We start from the raw sequence: 25,457 nt of genomic DNA, 5'->3' as shown, positions 1-25,457 counted from the left end.
AGGGCGGCATATAAATCGAACCAATAAATAAATAAATAAATAAATAAATAAATAAATAAATAAATAAATAAATAAATAAATAAATAATCTGTTAAATCTGTCTGTCTCTCTTGCCCCCCAGTTGGTTTGAATTTTTTTTTCCATAGACCAAAAAAAAGAGGTTTCTTGAGAAAAAAACAAAAAAAAAGGAGGGCAGCGTTTGAGTTTTCAAGAACTCTTCCATCAAGCAAGAAAAGCTGAAAAATTCCCCTCAGTTGACAGCCCCGGTTTTGAGAAAGTCAGAAAGCTCGCACCGCTCTCTCTCTCTCTCTCTCTCTCTCTCTCATAACAGAAAAAGCTTTCCCGTTGGCCTCATCAAGGCATCGCCAGCTTTAATAGGGATTTTTGGAAATTAAGTCTTGCCAACCTGTTTCCATGGAGGAATGGGGTCAGAGAGAGAGAGAGAGAGAGAGAGAGAGAGAGGAAGAGGGGGGGGGAAAAGAAAGACGGACTGGCACTGCCCAACCCTTCGCTTTTTTTTTTTTTTTTCCCCCTGCGCACAACCCTGCTTGGCAGCCAGGCAGCGCATGGCTAAGAGATCAGCCGAAGCATCCAGGTCACGATTAAGTGGTGGCGGGGTGAAATGGAAATAGTGTGTATATATATATATATATATATATATACATACATATATACATACACACACACACGATCGCTTGTGTGTGTGTGTGTGTGTGTGTGTGTGTGTGTGTAATGTACGCGCGCGCACGTGTCTTGTGCGCGCAAAGAAAGGCGAAGAGAATTTCCCCCCCTCTTTCAATCTCTTCGGGGGGGGCGGAGGCAATCGGGAGTAAAGGAGCCGAAAGGGGGCGGGGCCTCGGCGGCTTGTGACGTCCCCCGAATGGGTTACTCTACGTTCTAGAACTCCGCCCCACGTGCGTTCTGGCGGCGGGGGGGGGTGGAGGAGGCGGGAGGAAGAGGAGGAGGAGGAGGAGGAAGAAGGGAGGGAGGGAGGGAGGGAGGGAGCGGGGCTGGCTGCGCGGAGCGACGATGGCTGGGAGCGAAAGGGAGCGAGGGGGGGAGGGAGAGAAGGAAGGCGCTTGAGCTGAGCTAAGCTAAGCTGATCCCACGTGTGAAAGGATCTGGCTGGTTCGCCGGCTTCTCTCTCTCTCTCTCTTTCTCTCTCTCTCTCTCCCTCTCTCTGCCGCCGCCCCCCCCCCCACCAGCCAGTAATATTCACCGGTAGCAGACAAAAAAAAAAAAGAGAGAGAGAGAGAAAGAGGGAGAGAGAGAGAGAAAAAAAAAGAAAGAAAGAAGGAAAGAGAAGAAAGCGGAGCGATCGGAGGGGAAGGGGGGGCAAAAGAAGGGGAGAAACGAACCCGGGGGGAGGGTGGGGGGGGTCCTACCGAAGGAGGGGGGGCTCTTGTTTCTCTCTCTTTCTCCCTCTCTCTCTCTCTCTTTCTCTCTCTCCTTCCTTCTCTCCGCGGGCTCGAGCCGTCCTTCTTGGCCGCAGTCATGGAGGCAGATGGAAGTCAAGCCATCTCGGGCAGCCCCAGCGACTCGCAGCACGACCCCGGGTAAGTTGGCTCCTCCGGCCTTGCCACTTTGGCTGGCGGGCGCGCGGGGGACCCCCTTTCTCGCTTGGGCAAAACTGGTGGGAGAAGCGCGGAAAAGGGAGGGAGGGAGGCAGGGAGGGAGGGGGGCGGCGCGGCGCCGGCGAAGGGAGAACCGAGCAGCGGCTCCTTTCTTTCTTTCTTTCTTTCCTTCTTTCTTCTTTCTTTCTTTCTTTCTTTTTTTTTTTGCCGGCTCTTTCTTGTTCTTCTTGTTCTTTTCTTTTTCTTCTTCTCTTCTCCGTCGCTCGCTCGCTCGCTCTCTCTCTCTTTCGGAGTTACTCACCTTGGGTCCGTTTGCCTGGGTCTGCCTGCCCCCCACTCCACCTTCTCTCCCGACCCCTCTCCATCTCCCCTCCTCCTCCTCCTCCTCTACCTCTTCTTCATCCTCCCCTCCCTCCCAAACCAGGCTTAGCTTCCCTCGCCCCCCCCCCCAAGCCGCCCCCCCCTTTCCACCTCTCCCTTCCTTTTAGCTTTTGTAAGTTACACGTCAAAATGGCCGATCTGACATCTCTGCTTAACTCTGTTCTGTTTTCTTCTTCCAGTAAAATGTTTATTGGTGGCCTGAGTTGGCAGACCTCCCCAGGTAAGCCAGGGGGACCCATTGTGTGTGTGTGTGTTTGTGTGTGTGTGTGTGTGTGTGTGCTGGATGGGGGGCAGCCCCATCTCCCACTCCCTCTGGATCTTGCCTAGCCCAGCCTCCTTTGATAGAGCCTTTGTTGTTATCCCAGGTCAGTTTCATTGGGTGCCTTCCTCCCCCCCTTCTCACCTCCCCCCCCCAGCACTCTTTCCCACAAGTAAAGAAACCACGTTTCACCCTGCACCAGAGTAAGCTGGTGAGATCCTTTACGTGCTCCAAAATAACACTTCTCTCCCCAAGTCCTCTATTCGACCTTAAATTTGTGTGTGCGCACTTTTGAGGGGTGGTAGGCTTGAGGGAGAGGGTGGGGGGGGGAAGAGAAAAAAAGATGTTTTTTTAAAAAATATTCAGGTCATCCATATGTCCCCCTTTCTACTCTTGAGGGGGGAAAAAAATCAAATGTTGCTCCCTTTCTTGAAGTGGCTGATTTTTTTTTTTAAAAAAATGCAGATATGTTTTAAACACTTGCTTCTGTTTTTCTTCTCTCTCTCTTTCTCATCCCCATTCCCCCCCCCCCGCGCTCCCTTTTTCTGTTCCGCAGATAATCTTAGAGATTATTTTAGCAAATTTGGAGACATTAGAGAATGTATGGTCATGCGGGACCCAACAACAAAACGCTCCAGGTAAACCGTTTTGTCCTCTTTTTTAAAAAAATCAAAGTTTCTTTCCTTTCCTGTGATTTTTTTTTTTTTTAATATGGAAAGCTTGCACGGTCTGTGTGCTTAGAACAAGTGCTAGCAGTTCTTTAAGGCACATTAAGCATTAAGCAGTTAAAAACCTTTGGCTTTTTGGCGGCTCAAAAACTTCGAAGCTAGGCTCCTTCTGTCTTTGAAACTCTTGTGTCTTAAATATAGATGTTGAAACGAGGAGGAAAATGTATGTTTTCTGCTGGTGGAAACCTGTTAAATTAAATAGGCTTTTGGAGAGTCTCATTTTCAGAAACTTGTTTCTAACTGTTTGTTCGGCTAACCAAAGTATTTTTTTTTAAAAAAAAGAGAGAGCCAATCCCACAGCTTTCTACTTTTGGGTTAAACAAAGCATGAACTAAAGATGGCAAGATTTTCTATGCGTGCACTGAGAGGTGGAAAAGGAGTTAAATTTTGAAGCATGCATAAGTTTTTTTTTTTATAATCCACCTTAACCCTAATCTATTTTCTGACAAGGACTGATGGTTTGACTCAAAACAATATGAGAATCTAGGATGTGCCTTATTGAGTGTCTTAATGTATTTATTGTCTTTTCTTAGTATTTTCTGTGCCTTTTCCCCATCAGCTCTTCTTTGTCTTATTTCAGGGGGTTTGGTTTCGTTACATTTGCTGATCCTGCAAGTGTTGATAAAGTATTAGCTCAAGCTCATCATGAATTAGATTCCAAGACGGTACGTTACACAATGTGATATTGGTGTGTGTGTGTGTGTGTATAATGTCTCCATTATTTCCTGCAATATTATGAATGTGACAGGCTCATTTAAAGAGACAGCGTCCTTTTGACTGGGTCTGTTCGAAGGGGTATTGTGATAGGTTATTAATGCTGTAATAATTGTGCAAAGAAATGCTGGGCTACCTTGCAAGATCTGGAAGCTCATCTTCCCATTATATATTGTAAAGAAAAGAAATCCTCCTTGCTCAAATATTAACTAGTTGGCCGGACAGTTCGGTTTGATTGTATTTATTTATTTGTCCTTCTGCTAACTGATGCTTCATCTATTTAGTTTGCAAAAACATACACTCTATCCAAGTTGTGTTAGTGGAAGGGAATACAGTAATTAGAGAAGCTTCTTTTGATAGATTAGAAAGATGCTACTTTATTTTTTGTAGGGCAATTTTAGGTTGCAGAAACTTTCAGAGTATTATTTTCCTTAGCCTTCCTTTCTGGAATACCGAGGAAGTTATTTTTTTTCCCTAGCCTAACAGAAAAGGGCATTTTGAGAGGTTGCAACAAGTGAGAAGTGCTACCTTTCAAAGGAAAATTGCAACACTGTCATAAGATCAACGTTTCTGTTCCTTTCCGAATCATATCCCGTTTTTCTATTGCAAAAACATTATTTTGGTTTAAGAGGGCATTCATCGTCTGATGCTCCCATCTTCCTGCCACTAAATTTCCATTTCTGCCTGATATCCTAACCTTTCTGTAGCATCAGAAAGAAAGTTTGTGTTTGGCCAATTTAATTAGTTGGAACTTTAATTCCGTAATTTAAAGAGACAGCAATAAAAGTAATCTGTCTCTTAAACTGTGAGCAGAAGCTCGTTTTTATTTAGTTTCAGTATGGTTATTGTTTCATCATTATCACACTTTGATTTGCAAGGAAGTGTGAAAAATTACCTTTTAAACCAAGAAATTATGGTCTTAAGGTTACCAAGTCTTGCTTTATATGAATCTCTTTTAAAATAAATGAGATTATTATGTCTAAAAGCATCCTTCAGTGAAGCTTTGTTTTATTGTCATCCTTTCAAATTCTAATAACTTTGGGTATGTGTCTTGTTGGGCTTGTCTGAGCATGTGACTTACGTTTAATAATTCCCCAATTATTTTGGGGGGGGGGGCGGGAGAGCAAGCCTCCATCTAATCCAGGAGCGATCCTGAGAAATCAACTTTAAAATAGTTTAATAACAATACAGACAGGTAACTTATTAAATGTACGGCTCCAAGAAAATATACTTATTGGAAGATATATTTTTGTGCGCTGCCAGTGGTGGTGGGTGGTGGAAGACTTAAAGAGGAAACGAAAGGATGGACCTTGTTCCTAATGTATTTATACTATGCTATAAAATGAACAACAGAGCAGAAGGGGCCCCCAGGAGAGGTTAGCAAGCTATGTGAGCAAACCCTGGTTTGTGCATCCGAAGTTGGTCACTTTTGGGAGTCGAAAGTGGGAAGCTTGGAAATCCTTATAGGAAACTTTCCTATCGTACTATGATGCCAGCCAGATGAAATGGCATTGCTTTGATTTTGGACGTGGGAGCAAACGCCTCTGAGCGGTTTATCCCGAAATGGATTTCTCATCACTGTTTAAAAACAACAACGGCCAAAACATAAAGATACTTTTTTTTTGTTGCCTTGTTAGACCTCTGATAGTTTCTTGTCCTTTAGTATTGCTAGCATTTGACCCTGTTCCAACGCTGAGCACAGGAAACGGCTCAGTTTGCTATTGACACGGAAGTTGCCTGATCTTGCTTACGGTTACATTAGACGCTTGGCTTAGGTAATGGCCATCGGTATCAGACATAGCCTTATTATTAGTCATTTCCTAGAAGACTTGTAGATACAGTAAGTAGCATTGTATCTAACTAACTAATTTTATTTTTAGTAGCCTCTTCTTCTTTTTTCTTTCTGTTGGCTGTTCTTTAAATAGTTCACAGGGATGCACAACAGGTAGAGATGAGCCGAATGGGTTGCCTCAGGCTGGCAAGGTTCCTTCCAGTTTTGAAAAGCTGCCCACCTGTCACATAATGCCCATTCTTCCTGGGGTAAATTTCTGGAAAATTGCTGCGTTCATCTTGTGCCTCTTTTCTTTTTAAAGTTAACAGCTAAAACTTTTAAGGGGAGTTAATACGACAGCTGTATGATGTTTATTTGCCACCCCTCAGCCTCATTTCTAATGTTTTGGACAGTGGGAAATCTACACCTGTTGTATTTCTCTGGTAGCCAAATATCCTAGCTGGTGCTGAGAATATATGTAGATGGATGTTAATCTCTAGGAAAGGGGTAGCTTTCTAGACGAAAAGTTTTGAGAGTTTTCTGTGTATGCTTGATGAGCTGTTACAGTAGCATGTAATCAATCACTTCTCAGGTACGTAGGTTTTTTTTTTCTAAAAACTTCATTACAAGCGAAATGGCCTTTCAAATGAAAACAAAAGTTTAGAAGTTGGCAAGTTTACAGCCGGCAGAAGAGTTGTTAAGTTTATTTTTTTTTTCAAACTGCAAGGTTATTATGGACTTGCTCAATTATTAGAGATATATAGGATTGTCTCGGAAAGAACTTTTAACATTCCCTTTTATTTCGATTAGAACAGCACTACCTTTTTCATTGATAAAGATGCTGAAACTATGAAAAGTAAAATTCATATCTAAAATATTAACATGCTTATAAGGATATAAAGTTAATTCTATGAATTTATGGAGGGCTGAGAGAATTCCTACTTCTGCTTAACCCAATTTTACCCCCGTTCTCCAAATTGCTACTTAAGAGAATCTAATAAAATTATTTGCCCTTTTAATTTCAAAATATTTTAGCCAGCCTTTGAAACCAAATAGCATTAAGATTGAGAATTTGAGGTGAAACAGATTTATAATTCACAGTAGAGCTTGCTGTTTGTTAAGAGGGCTTTTGATTGTGAAGGTTTGGAATTTTATTAACCTTTTTTAATGTAGTATTGGCAAGTCATATTTTTTTTTTTTTGTAAAGTGGTAGCTGTACATTTGTGGCTTTAGAATGATAGGATTTTATTTTTAGGTTTCTTTGGATTGGACTTTAGTTAGTGTAGAAAAAACTTCTCTCTTGTTAAGTTCCTTTAGTCTATTAAAAAAAAAATCAATTGCCTTCAGGTAATTTTTTTTAAAGAAAGGAAATAAATCTATTTACATGCGGTAAAATGTAAACATGCAAACTTTGTATCAGGTTCTCGAGATCATGTCTTGTCTCTCCATTACAGCTTAACTATGAAATACAAAATCAGATCCAATCATTCACCTTTTTTTTACATTTGCAGCGTAAAAACTTCCCTAAAAGTGGCAGTTGCTATTTAAATATACTTAAACAGTGGAGGCATTAACAGCAGATAAGAAAATAAACACAAATGGACTGAATAATCGTCTTCCCAAAATGTTCATATTTTTAAATACCTGTAATAATACAGATTGTGTTGGACATTCAGGATCTAATTAGCACCAGTTTGAAGAAGGAAAGATGAAGGAGGACTTTTTAAAATTCCCAACAGTTAAGTCACTGAACATGCTTCTTTCCTTTCTCTTCTGCGTGTTACGACTTTTCCCGCTAGTTTAATCCTGAAAGAAATCTTGTACCTGAGAAATGAAGGATTAATGATTCGGTGCAATCTTTCAGTTGTAGGATTTTATTTTTTTTTGCCTTTCTGAAGAAAATATGCAAATGATCTTGCTTTTTATTTCTCCTCCCTCCATCCCCCCTCATCCCACAGATTGACCCCAAAGTTGCATTTCCCCGAAGAGCTCAACCTAAGGTAAGAAAGAATAATCAATAATGAATTTTTAAGGCATGCTGTGAGTTGCATTAGTTGCTGGTTAGAGCAGATTGGGGGTGGGGGGGGTGGGGGCAAGGTTGAAGGTGGGTGGGTGGGTGGGTAGGTGGGGGAAGAGCTGGAATGGAAGGGATTTTTCTCCCCCCCTTCCTTAAAGGTTGACATGACATGCCTTGTGTATCTTAAGACAGGTGAGAAACATCAGAGAGTTGTGAACAAAGTATTATTCCAGGGGTAATCAACTCCTTATGGGTCCTGTGTCATTTGGCATCGACTGGTTAAAAAACAACAACTCTTTTCGGAGTGGTGGGTGTTTCCTCCTCCGAGCGTAGTAACAGAATATTGCTACGCTGAGCAGCTGCGGTGTATTGACAAAGCTATAAGGGTTTGAAGTTGAGCGTGTGCTTTTCTTTCTGTCTTGGGGGGGTGCGGGGGGAGAGTGATGAATGTAGAACCGTGTTTGTTTTTCTTGGTGCCAAAGAGAAATGGCTGCTCATCCTTTCTCTTGTCCCGGTTTTTTTTTCCCTCCTTGAGCATTACTTGTGAATAGGGCTAGTTCATTAATTCACTAGCTTTTTTTGGTTGGGGAGAGGAGAGTCCGAAGCTTTTGAGAGAGAGAGAGAGGGGGAAAAAAAAGAGGGGGAAGAAAGAAGCTTTGAAAACAAAAGGTCTTAAATTTGATTGGATGAGTGACCTATTTTCTCCTCCCCTACCTCCCCAACCTTTAGAGCTGCCTTGTATTATGCTTTGGGTTGCTTGCAAGGACATTTCGGTCATATTCAAAACAGCTTTTGTCCAACGGCTACCTCCGGATGGGGAGGTGGCTGCAAAGCCAACTTTCAGAGTTGGCTATCTCTCTGGGTTAGTTGGCTGCTAGGTTTCCCCCCCCCCCCCCTTAAATCACAATGTTGTTTTAACATGGAGCAACTGTTTTTTCGATCCTTGGGGTGGGTTTCTTTGTAAAATACAAACAGACATTGTCCTTCTGGAACCACAAGTGTTAACCGCGCACAAGTTTGGAGACTTCTTGCAGTTGGGACTAATTAGTTGTGTTCACTTGGGCCCAATCTCCCATTTAGTTGATCTCTCTCATCTGTTTTTCTGGAGGAAGTAAGCATCAGAAACAAATTGATCTGTAGAAGGAGTAGTTTTTCAGTGTCCTGTTGGGTTAGGAAGAAAGCAAAAGGAAGGTGGGAATAAGAAAACACAAGAGGGAGGGGAGAAAATAACAGATAGTTGGACTGTCCCTTTTCAAGGCTGTTTGCAATCACCTAATGTTCCTTTCTTACAATTTTTGTCTGCAACCATGAATGAATTTGGAGGGTTTGTAGCATTTGCAGGACTGCTGGAGTTCTCTTTGACTTTGTTTTCCTCTTCTTCCCAGCTTTCCACACAAACGTTGCCGACCTTTTGAATCTACAGGGTTCCCATGCTAATTTATACTGACTTTTTTTTTTTCCCATGGAGTTATTTATGGTTGTGTTCTGCCTGTCGGGTAAGAGGAAGGAGTATAATAGTACAAGTACAGATTGCCCATGTGTCAAAATGGGATGGAAAGGGATTGCTTTCCTGCAGAATGTTTCTCAAAAGTGGGAACCGGTGTAAAAGTTTGATCTGGAAAGGAATAAGATAGAGGTTTTTGAACTCATAACACGTCCACCTCCAAATGTGGAATTTTAAAGGGGAAAAAAAAATACTTCCATTTCCTCTACTTTTTATTGAGGGGGAAGAAGCTGGTATGATTTATGCATTTAAAGTGTTTTCTAAGAAAATCTCCTCATCATGTTAGGCAGAGATACATACAATAAACCCGAAGGTACCACCACAGTAAAACAATTCAGGTATTAAAAACAGAGTATACAAGCATGCTACAAACCCTCTGAAATGCCAGGGCAGAGAATGACATCTAAAGTGGTGCCACGTAGATAACAGCAATGGACCCAGCTGATATCCAGTAGAGAAAACATTAGTAACAACTGCAGACAATTCCAGTGACTGCAGACAATTCCAAATATTATCAGTTCCTTGCCCTAGATATATTCCTGTAAGAGATAATAGTTTTGTGCACATTTTAAAATATGCAGCTATTAGAGAAAATAGTGACTAAGAGGAGGAGTTGTACTCATATCACCGATGCACTTTTTGAATTAAAAAAAATGTTCTAGGTTTTTTTCCCCCAAGCACATCCTTTGCTATAAACACTGTCACCCTCACTAAAATGGGTAAAAACCTGCTAAAATGACAAATTTACGTCTCTAAACCATAGTAATGTCAGCTATAGAACTGCAACGGAACAATTCTACTTTCTTTGGAATTAATAATAATGAAGCTGCAATAACAGTGGTTTAGTTAAAATCAACCTTCTCCATCAACCGTTCTACAAAATAAATTGCTTAGGGGGAATATAGCTAATAAACAGTGAAATTTATTTCAGTGGAAACAGAATAAATCAGTATGTATGCTTACCTTTTCTGGAAAAATTTGATGAGGTGGTTAATCCATCAAACCAAACCATTTTTGAAATACATACTGGAAGGAGACAACTAAAAGTGAAGGCACCACACTAAATCATTGTGTGGTTTGTTAGATTTTGGCTTAGAGTGTAGGAACTCAGCTATTGGCTAACCAACATTTAAATCCCAAACTTTGATTAATGCTTCCAAAATATAGAGAATAAAGTATAGTGAATCCATATGTACCATACAGTTCAACTCCCTAGGTGATGTCGTAACCCAACCCAGTTAAATGGTGGCCTGATGTTTGCTAGAAACATTCAGCACAATGGAATCCATTTCCAGGAAATGGATTTCCTTTGTATGGAACCATTCAAAGACCTGCTTTTGTATTGAACTTTCATAATAATTTAATGCATTTGTTGGTCTTCTTCCTGTGATGTCAGGAATCTTTACAGCAGTGTTTTTAATCTTGGCAACTTTAAAATGCTGGCTGGGGAATTCTGGGAGTTGAAGTTCATATATTATAAAGTTGCCAAGTTTGAAAAAAATCACTGCTTTAGAGCAGGGGAGTCAAAACTTGTGGCCCGCGGGCCGGATGCAACATGCACTGGCCACCCCTATCCCTGTTTTAGCGAAGGGGGAAAAAGTTGCGATACGTCACATAACGATGTGTCGTTGCGAGTTTGACATCCCTGCTTTAATGTGTGTGGCTTGTTAATTTTGAAAAGGTGTCAATCCAATGTGCATGCAAGTCTTACTCTATCCCTCTGTTTATGGGAGAAGGGATTATATCATTCTATTAAGTCCATAATTGTGGTTTGGCATAAATTGAATTAATGTGTTTGGAAAGCTTTAAGGTACGTCAATGCTTCAGGGTTCTTTTGCTGCTTATTCATTCCAAGTGACATTGGTTTTTACAGGTTTTGTGAAGTTAGACAAGAGGCACAAGCAGGACAAAATGAAATGAAAATGGCACAAAGTTGTAAGGATTCTCCTGACTGGATAGGAAAAGATGCTTGAAAGCTGCAAGCATGGAAAAGATTAGGCATTTCTGCATTACACCCGTTGATTTAGTGTGTAAACTGGATTGAAACATTTTGTTCCTAAATGGAAGTTCAAGAGGATATATAATGCTTGATGACTGAATAGTTGTTTTTTCCAGATTATCTTCTGGGTTTGTCAAAGCAGTCATATCTAATCCAAATAGCCTCCAATTTTAGAGGCCATTTCAATAAAAATACCATTTGCTGAATTTTCCCTTCTCTCCAGTGATAAAAGTAGGTAATACATTGATAAAGTAAATTGAACGTAATGAGAGAAAAAAGTGTGCAGCTTTTTTGACACAAATTTTGACACAAACCAAAAGGTTTGATTCAAACACAAAACTGCGCTGCCAAAATATATCTTTTAGGAAAGCATTTCACTGTGGTGATTTTATCCCTTTTTTGTCTTTGTTGGAAAATTGTCAGTGTTAATCTCATTTCGAAAGACACTTTCAGTGTTCCTAATGTAACTACTTCAATTTTTTGTGGAATGATTTCTGTCTGCTTAGTACAAACTATCTTTTAGGCTTTGATCCCAAGGTCTGGAGTTTTCATAAGATGTGTGATCTAAATCCTCCTTGTTTAGTTTTTCCTCCCTTTTGTGCTTACCTCCCAACTTTTTTTTAAAATTTGATTTATATGCCACCCTTCTCCGGAGACTCAGGGCGGCTTACAATGCGTTAAGCAATAGCCTTCATACTTTTGTATATTTATACAAAGTCAGTTTATTGCCCCCATAATCTGGGTCCTCATTTTACCTACCTTAGAAAGGATGGAAGGCTGAGTCAACCTTGAGCCTGGTGAGATTTGAACTTGCAGTAATTGCAGGCAGCAGATGTAAGTGGATGTTAATTAGTCTGCTGAGCCACCAGAGCTCGGTTTTGTGATATTAACTTCTGTTAATATCACAAAGCCGCAATGAAAATATTAAAATATACGTCAGGTTTTGTGTATTCAAGCTTGCATTTTTTATTTTTATTTTATATTTTTATCCTGCACTTATCTTTTGAAAGTTTCCCTCTGTGTGTCTGTTTTGCTTTAGCAAAGTTTGTGTTTTAATAAGCACTTGTTATGAAAATGATATGTAAAAAGATTTTGAAGGGAAATGAATTGCCCTTAACAAGGGCAGAATGGATTTGAGATTTATTGCCACAATTTTTCTTAACTATGAATAAATGCACAGGCTTTTAAGACCAGTCGCCTAAAGAAAGCTTTGGCTCTGAAAAATTAATTTGTCCTAGTTTAAATAGTCCGTGTTTGCTTTTAGAACGCAAAAGTTCACCTGAATTGGTTGATGATTGGATTTACGGAAATGTTATCGTTGGTGAAATAGGGCTGCAGGTGTGAGCAAACTCTATAGGCCTTGACCCCCAAAGATTTGCAACCTTAGCTTTCTTCTTTGGGGATGATAGTGATCTTTAAAGCAAGGTTGTGCATATTTGCAGTATAACTGTTGGTGATACAAAATGAGCAGTGGAGATATTTACTGGTTTGAGGGTTATTACCTCCCTATCTTTGCATAGGCATTTTTAAATGACCAAAGCACCATGTGATACATTTTCTCTGCAGTTTATGATTTATCATCAGGATAAGGATGCTACGAAAAACCGCTTCCCGTAGACAGTATGAATATAACTTAAAGAGGAGTGGGGAGAAGTTCAGGGGTCAGTGTAGCCTTGCAAATTATTCCATAAAAATAACTTGCTTGCCCATGTGTACAGTTCAGGTGTTTTAATTGGGGCTCAGATCTGATCTCATAACGTGCATTTTGGACTGTCTTTGGTGGATATCTGGGCAAGGATTTAATCTTGAAAGCATTTTAAAAACTGAGCATCGAGATACTTTTTGCCTTCCTCTGTATGGATTTGTTCAAGCTTTAAATTTCTTAACTGCCTTTGTAGTATGATCTATAATGACCTCAACCTGTCGGTAGGTACATGTGATTTTTTGAATTTGGAGGAGACAAAGCTGCAAAGTCCTTCTCTAACAGAACTTGGCTAATTCAACCATGGTGCCCTCAAGCCTAGAGGTGTAATTTAGTACGAGGCAGTTCAAACGAAGATCTGATTTAATTGTGACTGAGGGTGGTGATCTGATTAATGGTCTCATAGTTGATCTCATCGATGTGGTTGATCTCATCTGATAGCACCTGTATAGGGTGGCTGCAGATCATGAAATTCCTTGGCAAATATGATAGATTTGCCAAGGAATTTCATGATCTGCAGCCAGATTTGGGGGCCTACATCTTGTGTTAGCTGATAGGTAACTGTGCACCAATTTTGACTTTTACTGGACCAACAATCCCTACTCACCGTCACTTATGCCCTAGTTACCTCCTGTTTTGACTGTTGCAATATCTACATGGTGCTGCTTTTGAAAAATATCCGGAAGCACCAATTGGTTCAAAATACAGCAACCCGCACAGGAGTGGTATTGACTTATGTTCGCTACCGGTTCGCAAATGTGAGCGCACGTGCGCAGAACCTTCTGCACATGCACAGAGTGTCAAAAATGGGACATGATGATATCCGGGCGGGTGGGCGGAGCCTCCTGCAGCCGCCGCTACCGGTTCTCACGAACCAGATAGAACCGGCTGAATACCACCACTGAACCCACAAGATTTTGTACAGGCTCAGATTTGCACGTATGTTACCTCTCCTGTGGGAGCTGCATTGGCTGCCAATTTGCTTCTCAGTACAATTCAGGATGCTGGTTGTCACCTATAAAACCCTATACGGCTTGGGACCAGGTTATCTGAAGGACTGTGTCTGCCTGGTTACATCCACCCTACCCATCAGAACAGGAAGGCAGGGAACGTTGAAGGTCCCACGTCTCCCAAGGAGGTACATATGGCTGGACCGAGAAGCAGGGCCTTCTCAGTGGTGGCTCCCTCCCTTTGAAACATCATCTCTGCAGAGATTAGACTGGACCCTCCTTTGATACTCATTCACAAGGCCCTGAAGACCTGGTTTTGCCAATGGGCCTGGGGAACCCAGAGTGGGATGGAGCCCCTCAAGTGGCTTATTTAACTGATTGCTGTTGCCAGGGTGAGGTTATTGTTTTTATGGTTGTATATTTGATTTCTGGTTTTTGTAAGCCTCCCAGAGTCACTGAGAGTGAGTGGGCGGCCATATGAATTGCCTAAATAAATAAGGATAGGCTGGGCATATTACCATCTTGATGTACCGCTGACCAGATGGCTTTGGGGAGCAGCAATGAATTATGGGGGGGCTTCAATTACCCTCACCCTGGCGGCTGTTGTCTTGGGATTTCACAGTCTTGATGTGATAACCATGAGGATGTTCCATTTATCAGACCACACATTGTCCTTTCCTTCTGGGCAGGAGAACAATGATCTGTAGATAGGGAGAACACTACTAATCCCTTTGTCATGGTCAAGGATTAAACAATTCAGCATTAAACGTTCTTCCATCCCTCTGGGTTGAGGTTGATTTAATCCCTGAAAATATATGGAATCCAATAGATTCCTCAATGCTCTGGGGGCAAAAAACAAGCTGGTTATTCTGTTGGAAAACTTGTCGCCCGCTGGCAAGATGAGACCGGCGATCAGTGTTTGTTTGTTTGTTGTCTTAAAAAAAAAATCTGTCATTTCTCTTAAGAGCTCAAGGTGGCAAAATTGAAGGACTTGGCCAAATAACTCTTACGAACTACATAGGGGCAAGGTGTTAACTGGCCTGATGTTACTCATTGCGTTGATTTTATTTCTAACCGTCTGATACATGGGAATTGCACTCAGGGAAACAACTCAGATAATACGACGATTTCATGAAGAGAACGCTTTTGTGTATCACAGATTTAAAAGATAGAACTGAGGTCCGGTGATTATTAGTTTGCCTATCTTGGATAACTCAGGGTTCCTATGAAGGAGCGTAGAGGTCCAAGTGGTTTCAGTCACCAGGAACATATTTTCCTAACTTTACTTATTTATTGCATTCTATAGGTACATATAATGGGACACGGTGGCTCAGTGGCTAAGACACTGAGCTTGTTGATCGAAAGGTTGACAGTTCAGCGGTTTGAATCCCTAGTGCCGCGTAATGGGGTGAGCTCCTGTGACTTGTCCCAGCTTCTGCCAACCTAGCAGTTCGAAAGCACGTAAAAAATGCAAGTAGAAAAATAGGGACCACCTTTGGTGGGAAGGTAACAGCGTTCCGTGCGCCTTTGGCGTTTAGTCCTGCCGGCCACATGACCATGGAGACGTTTTCGGACAGCGCTGGCTCTTTGGCTTTGAAACAGAGATAAGCACCGCCCCCTAGAGTCGGGAACGACTAGCACATATGTGCGAGGGGAACCTTTACCTTTTATAGGTACATAATTTTACAACCTTTTTTGCCACGGTTGTTAAGTGAATCACATGGTCATTAAGCGACTCCAACTTCCCTCGTTGACTTTGCTTGTCAGAAGGTTGCCAAAGGGGATTACATGACCCGGGACATTGTAACCATCATAAATATGAGTCAGTTGACAAGCATCTCGGTTTTATAATCGCGTGACTGTCGGGATGCTGCAAATGTAAGTGTGAAAATGGTCATCAGTCACTTTTCTCAGTGCCGTTGTCACTTTGAACAGTCACTAAATGAAGCAGGACTACATATATATATATACACACACATATATACATATTTGTATATTTGGGATATGGAACCTTCCTGGAGATAACGTCATATAATAGGAGTACATAAATCTCACATACCCTCAGATAACACCCCAGAGATGTGCTGTGTGGACTTCTTTGTCAAAATCCTAAGTTGGTTGTGGTTGAGCTGTGCATTCCCTAGCGAGGGTGCCTCAAAATGGGCCTGACAAAAAATGTTGACAGGAAATGAAGGCATAGCTTTGGGAAGGTGTAAGACTTGATGAGTGGGATGTTCTGCCTTACTGATCAAACTAAAATGATCGGACTTTTTTCTCCGCCGTAGGCCCTCCAGATAGGAGACATCTGGGAACTGCAATCCCAGCCCAATTATAGGGTATTTATTTATTTATTAAACGTGTATATCTCCACAATCTCCAAGGACCTCCTGCAATTAAGAACTGAATAAAAACTGTACAATACAATAATAATTATGGTCAAATAAAAGTCAAAAGCAGTGTTTTTCAACCTTGGCAACTTGAAGAGCTTTGCTGGCTGGGGTATTCTGGGAGTTGTAGTCCACCCATCTTCAAGCTTTGCTGGCTGGGGTATTCTGGGAGTTGAAGTCCACCCATCTTCAAGTTGTCAAGATTGAGAAAGAATAGAGGGAATATTTTTGCACACCAACCATAGAGTTGGCACTCTATTGTGGTGGTGGTGAAGGCTGATCTGTTGAGGGCCCTCGTTGGGTTTTCTTGAATCTCAGAAAAGTGTTTAGAATTAAAATTAGGATTCTTTCCATGCAAAGCAGAAGCTTTGCCTCAGAGCAACGAAACTTCACCAGAGGTTCATGCAAACTCTCTCTTCCGCTGGCTGCACAAATATATTAGTTACAGGCTAATGAGAAGCTAAAATTTAACAGGTGGTTGGTTAAACGATCATTGATCACGGATCTGCACCTGTCCATTCTTAGCTATCGTTTATAAGTGCTTTTGTTAAATTGAAATGGGATTAAGAGTGGGAAATTACACCGTTGAAATGTTTGGGAAAATGGTTTCTCTGGTGAATTGATGAAAATAATCTTCCTACTTCCCGTGATGATAGATGTGTAGATTAGAGGAGCTAATTTGGTTGTAGTTTCCATTTGAGAGAAAAAAAAGATTTCTAAACCAATAGGAAAAAGGCATCTCTAAGTGGATTTTCCTCGTTGTGTAACTTCGTTTCTTTATTTGTGTCAGAAACATCACAATTAAAATAAAGCATGCTAAGTGACATAAAATTTAAAATATAAAATACAAGATTAAAACATGTAGACGTTAAACAGATCTTGCCCAGAAACTAGCAAAATTAATTGCGTTTTGTCGTGCTGCCATGAATACAACAATCAGGACATCAAGGGCAGGTATACATATGTATTGTTGTGTAAATTCATGTTTTTTTTTCTTGATGTTGTTGGACTACAGTTCTGTTCACTTGCTTGTGGCCTTTCTGAGTAGATGTGAAGTTCAAGAACGTCTTAAGGAATGATTCAAGGAAATTGCTATCTGCAGTTCCTCCAATTTTTTTCTATTCAGATGACTGGTCTTGGAGTTATTCACTGCTACGTTAGTTTTAATCATTTGGGCCCCCCCCCCCTTTGTGCAACAGAGTAAGCCAGCAAAAAGACATGCAAACTGCTAGACTTGAATAAAATAGCAACATTTGTTTAAGGAGGGTTTTCTAGGCAATACTGACTCTGCAAAATAATGCATTCTTGCCTTCTGTTTCTTAGGATTTCTGGGTCATCCTCCCTCACAGGAGGAGACTATCTGCAAATTCGATAGGATCCTATAGTGTGCAAAAGTACAACAACTCTAAATACAGTGGTACCTTGGTACTCTATTGCTTTGAAACTCATCGAATTTGGTACTAACACATTTTGACGTAAAGTAAAAATGGATTAAGGATTAAGTAAAACATTTTTTTTTTACTTAAAAGAGGATCTTCTCTACTGTTTCTCCTGCCCTCTGGAACATCTACCCCCCCCCCCCCCCATGTTAGGTGGCCCCAACCCTCCTGTCTTTTTGTACGGGCCGAAAGATATGACTCTGCCAGTTGGCTTGGGACCCCAGCGGGGGAACTGCGCAACGGACGTGGTTGCTTATGTAATAATAGATCCCACCTTCCCCCCCCCACTCTGCCCCCGCCGTCCCCTGTGTCCTTGGTCTTAATGTCTGATTTTAATATTTTATGGTTTAACTGTATATGTAACTGTAAGCTGCCCAGAGTTACCCTATGGTAAGATGGGTGGCCAATACATTTTATAAATAAATACATACAGGTAGTCTTCGACTTACGGCCACAATTTGAGCCCAGAATTTAGGTTGCTAAGCGAGAAATTTTAGTTAAGTGAGTTTTGCCCCATTTCACGACTTTCTGTGCCACGTTGTGTTAAGCGAATCACTGCATTTGTTAAATTAGTAACATAGTTGTTAAGTGAATCTGGCTTCCCCATTGACTTTGCTTGTCAGAAGGTCGCAAAAGATGATCCTGTGATCCTGAGGACACTGCAACCGTCATAGATACGAACCAATTGTCAAGCATCCAAACGAAAATCACACGACCGCAAATGGGGATATGCCGCAAAGGTATATAAGTTTGAAAAATCAGTCATCAGTCACTTTTTTCAGTCGTGTTGTAACTTTAAACGATCACTAAATGAGCTGTTGTAAGTTGAGGACTGCCTGTAAATTTTTTTTTCCAGATGTGGCTAATTACAGCTGGCCAGTGAAGGATGTTGGGAATTGTAGTCCATCCCCATGGATGAGAAGGAGATCGGTGGGGATCCAGAAGGTTGGAGAGAAAACAGATTCAAAGGGTTTTGTTGCTGAGAACAAGAGTGAAAAGGGAAGGACTGTGGCTGAAGTCCCTCTCTCCTGCTCCACTCTTCCCAATGTCATCGGTTGAACAATCAGCCATGATCACCCTCCGGGTGGATCTGGCTAATGACTGATCTAAAAGCATCAAATTCATTTAGTTTTCACTCCCAGTGACAGCGCCGTTAATGATAATAGATTCTTCTTCTAATTTCTCTTTTGGCCTGTTGCCTTGTCGGCCCCTGTTTTCTCCCTCCCCTTTGCCTCACTTTCCCCTCCCCTCCACCTCCCAACCCCCCCCCCCCTCACCTTATCCCCTATTGCTGAGAAATCAGCATTACTCAGAAAACACGAGTTTTATTTTTAGCAGGGAAGCTGGAAATAGTATAACGCAGCGTGTGTCTTCGGTATGGCTTTGGAGAAAGGAAATGGAATTAAGCATCGTTTCTTTCTTTCTTTTTTTTAAAATCTAGGTGCTTTTGCAAATAATGGCTTTAGGCCAAATACTTTTAAGTAGCTGTAGGAGGTGGGGGGGGGGAATCTCAAAAATGTTTCTGTGTGGAAAGTCCTGATATGCGCAGGATTCGGCAGCCGTTCAGCAGGGGCTTAGAGTGGCTGCTGTAATGGTGTGCCATGTGCTGGCTCTTGCATGTGGTAACATGAGCGGTGTTAGCTGGATATGCGGGAGGAACATTAGAAGGGAAAGGTACGAAGTGTTAACAGGTAGTCTTCGACCTACAGCCGGTCATTTTAACGACTGTGTGAAGTTACAATGGACCCCCCCCCCCACCCCAAAAGCTACTTACAATCCAATTTCAAAGTTTGGAGGTTGCCTCCTTGGTCATGTGACCACATTTTGAATACTTGCCAGCCGACCAGCATTTATGACCATTGATATCACTCCCGCAGTCAGGTAACTCCAATTTATGACAACTTTGCTGGAAAACGGCATTTACTTCCAGTTTCGGGCAAAAGACATCCCATAATGAACAGTGCTTAACGACTGCAGTATTTGCTTAGCCAAAAAGGTCATAAAATTGTGCCTGGGTCAAATGGTGATCTACTTTACAATTGTCACAACGTATGACCTTAATTGCCTCAATTACAGTCATAACTCAAGGATAACCTGTAGTGAAATGCACAGCCTTTGGCTCCTGATCCCGGGGGGGGGGGTGTTAGGTTCTCCTAGGCTTCCAAAGCAGAAGCTGAATTGATGGCCCCCTTTTTAACTTGAGGACTGAAAATGTAGGCTTGGTCTTGTACAAATAGTCCTTGAGTTACAGCCAACTTTGGACTTAACAACCAAAATTTCTGTTGCCAAGCGAGACAGTTGTTAAGCGAGTTTTGCCCCATCTTACGACTTTTCTTGCAGCATTTGTTAAGGGAGTTACTGCAGCTGTTAAGTTAGTAATACAGTTGTTAAGTGAATATGGCTTCCCCATTGCTTTTGCTTGTCAGAAGGTCACAAAAAGGAGATCACATGATCCCGGGGACACTGCAGCCATCATGAATACATCCTGGTTGCCAAGCATCTGAATTTTGATCATGTGACCATGAGGATGCTGCATTGGTAAGTGTGAAAAAAGTCACTTTTTTGGGGGCCATTGAAAGTTTGAACGGTAATTGAATGGTTGTAGGTTGAGAACTACCTTAGCACCATTGAAAGTTGCTCAGTGTTGAGTGCTGGTGATGGTACAATGGTTGTAAGTGTGAAAAATGGTTGTAAGCCGCTTTTTTCAGTGCGTTCAAACAGTCATTAAACAAACTGTCGTAAGTCGAGGCCTTTTTATTTTTATGGCTTACAGTTTTTTAAACTGCCTGATGTTGATGAGGATTGTTGTTGATGTTGATGAGGTAGTAGATGTATTGCGTGCAAGCATCAAATTTATACATATGGTTAGTAAGCATAAGTAGATCCTTTGTACCTGGTGTAATATTCTAGGAACAACACTTCAAAGAGTTTGCAGGACCTGGCAAAAGCTAAAAAAGCCTTTCATATAATAATGATTACGTAAATTGTTATTTGAAGCCAGTTTGGTGTAGTGGCTGAGGCACAAGGCCAGAAACCAGGAGATCATGAGTTCTAATCTTGCCTTAGTCATAAAGCCAGCAGGGTGATCTTGGGCCAGACCTCACTCAGACCTAGGATCTCGGCAAATCACTTCTGAAAATCTTGCCAGGAAAACTGCAAGGACTTGTTCTTGTAGTCACCAGGAATCAAGGCTGACTTAGACAGCCAAAAATGTTATTTAATATATATTTACTGAGTTAAATATCTTAAGTATTGATTGATTGTGTACCATCAAGTCAGGGTTGACTCTTAGCAACCGCATAGACAAACTACCTCCAAGATGACTATTATGCATACTTTAATATAAATTATATTATAAATTGTTTTCAGACTTTTATCATATGCAAATAATGAGATTTTTCTTGAATTAGAGAGGTCATAATAAATTGAAACTTCAGATCTGTGCTACCAGTTTAATTCATTCTTAATTTCTGCAAAAACAACTTCCTTGGCTATAATCTTAGAAATACTGCAAGATCCTTTCGATATAGCTCTGCATCTTTCCCCATATTTTTTTCTAGATGTTCTCAGTTGGTTTGATTATCATGAGTTTGATGCCTTGACAGGTCAATAGTGTCATGGATTCCATTCAGTTTATGCCCTGTTGTTGTTGAGCTGTTGTTTGATGTTCACTTGGATTAATCAAAGAATGCTGCATAAGTCATCTTGGAAAGGAATATACAAGAAGCCTGTATTACAGAGTTTTGGTGGTAGTGGGTAGCACCCTTCCTTTTCAAGGATTTGACCAAAGGCTCCATGGTGTGTCAGTGTTTCATATAACAACTGAAGATTCCCAGAGCAGGAATAGAGCTTTGCTTATGCCATGGGTCTCTAAACTTGGCAACTTTTAAGACTTGTAGATTTCAATTCCCAGAATTCCCCAGCCAGCACGACTGACTGAGGAATTCTGGGAGTTGAAGTCCACAAGTCTTAAAAGTTGCCAAACTTGGAGACTCCCTGGCTTATGTTATAAGAATATAACTGTTGTCCTGCTGGATTGGCCAATTTAGTTCAGAAGTCTGATCTTACGATGGCCACCCAACTGCATAAGGAAGCCTATTAGTCCCCCAGGAGATGGCCTTCAGAGGTAATCTCACTGCCATCAAAACAAAAAGACATTGATTCTTATGACTTCCATGAATCGGTCCATCTTGTTTTTTGAAGGCAGCCAATCTGGTAGCCAGCACCACATCTCATGGTACTTAGAACTCCAGAGAAGACTGGATACAGGTCGTCCTCCGCTTGCAACCATAATTGGACCCAAATTTTCTGTTGCTAAGCAAGGCCATTGTTAAGTGAGTTTTGCTCCATTTTACAACCCTCTTGGCCCAGTTGTTAAGTGAACCCTGCAGTTCTTAAGTTAGCAACACGCTTGTTGAGTGAACCTGGCTTCCCCATTGACTTTGTATGTCAGAAGGTCACAAAAGGGGATCACATGACCCCGGGACACTGCAGCTGTCATAAATATGAAGCAGTTGCTAAATATCCACATTTGATCATGTGACTGTAGGGATGCTGTAACGGTTGTAATTATGAAAAACAGTTGTAAGTTCCTTTTTGCAGTGCTATTATAACATTGAATGGTCGCTAAACAAATGGTTGTAAGTCGAGGGCTACCTCTATGCATTGTGTAACAGGCAGCTTACTTAGAGTATGAGAAGTGGGAGTGTGTGCAAATTTTATTGTGTGACAGACATTGTGTGACAGAGAAATGGAGGAAAAGCGGATGCTGGGTTTGAATGGAAGGAAGATATAAATTTGAAATTCTGGCTCAGTGGAGCTATCGTCATGGTTGTTCTTCTTGAATTAACAATGTTTATTCTTAGCTATGCTGTGTTGTATCTCCTGGAAGTTTCAGCCAAGTTCATGCCTGTCTTAGTAGGACCTGACAAGGAACATGGAATGACCAATGCTTTGGGACCATCCTTGCATGGAATACAGCTTGTTTATTGATCAGGAAGTCACAATTCCTGTTGCTTTTTTAGCTTTCAAACCATAGTTACATATTTCCAGTGTTCCTCCCTTAATATGATCTGACACAAACAATAAGGGGCAAAATGCATAACCCGGGAATGGGTGCAACAGTTAACGTAGGCTGTTGTCTTTTCCTTCAAATCTTATCTTTTGAAATATTGCAGTTCAAACTTCTTTCTTCCTTTTTAAGGGTTGGGGTTTTTTTTTTTCTTGAGGTACTTGTTGAGTTGATTCTTTGTGGTCTCTCTTTTTTGGAGTGATAGTAGTGGGGTCATCCTGATTTTGCAAATGCTTACTTCATCTAAGTTCCCCAGAACATGGTCCATAGTGTCCCTGATCATCCACCAAACAAGAATTAAGGTGGTTTTTGATTTATCCTTTGATTTTTTTTTCTCGTCAGTGTTCTTGGAATTACTGAATGATATTTGACTGCAGCTGAGAGACATCTTTTGATGGAGTAAAAACCTAATTTGTTGATAATAATAGAAGTCGCCGTCCACAAAACCTGATGAAGCATTTGATGATTTAATGGCAAAATTGCATGCATCGGTTTTCTCAAAAGGCAATATTTTTGACATCCGGGAAGCCTTCTTTCTTCTTTTACCAGATTTTCTTTCCAGACTATCTTGTGTTTTGCAAAGAGGCACACTCACCTCTCTGGTGAGATAGTTTCAGAGAAAAATCAGTAGTGGAGGCATAGCTGTCAACTTGAGAAGCTGGCCTGCCATTTCAAATAGTTGCTGTGATGTTTTACGGGCGTCTTTAAATATCTGAGAAGCTGTCAACCTGAAGATGCAGCAGGTATGTTCTCAATAGATCCAACATGTATGGAAATTGCTAGTGGTTCTTTTTATGCTAAATTCTAGAAAAGTGTTTGGTAGTGTGGAATTCTTCTCAGACTCCATCCTCTGATTGATTGGCATTGAGGCCATCATAGGACACTCTACATAGTGGTACTTGGCTATCTTAGAATTTGCTAAGATATTACTTAAAGATAAGAGATGTAAAAAAATCTGTCAGTACACAGGACTTATGACCACCGTTGAGCCCAAAATTTCAAGACAGTGTGTTAAGTGAGTTGTGCCTCATTTTACATTCCTTTTTTTGCCGCAAATTTATGTCCTTTTTTGCCACAACTGCAAATCCCTGCGGTTGTTAAGTGAATCATCTAGTTGTTAAGCAAAATTGGCTTCCCCCATTGACTCTTTACTTATTGGGAGCCAGCTGGGAAGGTTACAAATAGTGATCGTGTGATGCCGGGACAATGCATGCCAGTTGCCAAGGGCCCGATGCTGCAATGGTTGTTTAAGTGTGAAAACTGGTCATGAGTCACTTTTTTCAGTGTCGCTGTAACTTCGAACAGTTTAATTGAATGGTTGTAAGTCAAGGACTAACTAGATTTAAATAGAGACTGACTGGCCATTTATAACGATTGATATAATGGGGAGTCTAAACTGAATGATTCTCCAAATTCTTTCCCAATATCTATGATTTTGTCCTTCAAAAATGCTCTGTGATGCCTTTAAAAATGTTTGGTTCTACCCAGCATAATTTAAAATCTGTCTCTGTAATGAACTAAACTAGGAGTGTAAGAGTCTCTTGTGAGAACAAGATTTTGCTCGCATAAAATGCCAATGAGTCATCATGAAGTTTGATTGGTTTTGACTTAAGCGTTGTGTTTAAAAAGCGGAATTCTTAATGCAGCGATGTTACTCATGACGATATACGTCTGAAGAAGAGCAAAAGCAAAAGAAGACGCTTTCAGTGATAGATTTGGAGATGGTGATTATCTTGGCCAATTGACATCCCTGGATAAAATAAAAGCTGCTTGCTTTGTTGGGGTGATGATCAGGAAGCAAAAACATTTTGCTTTGGGTGTGTGATGAGAGTGGACTACTAAAAGTGATCACCCTTAGCAAGATTATTGTTTGCTGGACACTAGAGGTAGTACCTCAATTTACAACAGTTCGTTTAGTGACTGTTCAAAGTTACAACCACACTGAAAAAAGTGACTTATAACTGTTTTTCACGCTTATGACCGTTGCAGCATCCCCGTGATCACGTGATCAGAGTTCAATGCTTGGCAATTGGCTCATATTTATGATGGTTGCAGTGTCCTGGGGTTAAGTGATCAACTTCTGTTATCTTTTGACAAGCAAAGTTAGTGGGGAAACCAGACTCACTTAAGAACTGTGTTACTAACTTAACTGCAGTGATTCACATCACTGTGGCAAGAAAGGTTGCAAAATGGTCAAAACTCACTTAACAACTTAGCAACAGAAATTTGGGGCTCAATTGTGGTCGTACGTTGAAGACTACCTGTATTCAAAATAGTGAGAATTTATATATGCAGTCATTAGGAGATGAATCTATATCAGTGGTACCGATTCTAGCTTGTAAATCTTTTTGTAAATAATTGGTTGTTTGTTTTGTCAACTCAATCTACTCCTATTGGGCCACTTCAGTTGGCATCTTGCAATGTAAGTATAATATTCAAATACCTTGAGATTTTGTGTGCATTAACTGACATGCCCCTTCGTTTTAAAAGGCGTATCTTACTTTGTAATAAATGAACTTAAATTCATTCAGTTTAACACAAAAATAAAACAGGAACAGGGTTTATAAAGGGATCCCTGAAATTCAGAATCCAAGACAGTTGAATAACACTTTGATCTTAGAAATTGGAGGTAACCATGTGAAATTTAGGTTTCCATACATGGATCTTTAGAAAATTATGTAGCCTGACCACCGAGTCAAGAAGACAGAGCTTGTTCTATAGCATTCTTGTAGGAGGTATGAAGAATAGATAGTCCTCATTTACAATCATTCATTTAGTGACCGTTCAAAGTTACAACAGCACTGAAAAATGTGCCTTACAACCAATTTATAAGCAATGCAGCATCCTCATGGTCATGTGATCAAAACTTGGCTGCTTGGCACCCGGCATGTATTTACAGTGGATGCAGCATCCTGGGGTCATGTGATAGCCATTTATGATCTTCCCAGCTGACTTCTAAGA

General features: G+C 40.9%; 1 protein-coding gene across 6 annotated transcripts in view; it reads left to right on the top strand.

Annotated features, from left to right (window-relative positions):
• The first annotated feature begins 1,400 nt into the window (after window positions 1–1,400).
• MSI2 (musashi RNA binding protein 2) overlaps window positions 1,401–25,457 on the top strand; it is a 648,294-nt gene continuing 624,237 nt past the window's right edge. For all 6 annotated transcript variants that reach the window (XM_070932033.1, XM_070932032.1, XM_070932030.1 and 3 more), the window contains exons 1-5: window positions 1,401–1,556; window positions 2,135–2,175; window positions 2,771–2,852; window positions 3,523–3,607; window positions 7,386–7,427. In XM_070932033.1, the coding sequence (XP_070788134.1) occupies window positions 1,495–1,556; window positions 2,135–2,175; window positions 2,771–2,852; window positions 3,523–3,607; window positions 7,386–7,427 (312 nt within the window). In that variant the 5' untranslated portion in view covers window positions 1,401–1,494. The remainder of the gene's footprint in view (window positions 1,557–2,134; window positions 2,176–2,770; window positions 2,853–3,522; window positions 3,608–7,385; window positions 7,428–25,457) is intronic.

Source organism: Pituophis catenifer, unplaced genomic scaffold (genome assembly GCF_029215685.1).
Source record: "Pituophis catenifer annectens isolate HBS135680 unplaced genomic scaffold, rPitCat1.0.hap2 SCAF_1, whole genome shotgun sequence".
NCBI classification, from domain to species: Eukaryota; Metazoa; Chordata; class Lepidosauria; order Squamata; family Colubridae; genus Pituophis; species Pituophis catenifer.
Note: the sequence above shows the minus strand (reverse complement) of the source record. Positions and strands in the feature narration are given on the sequence as shown.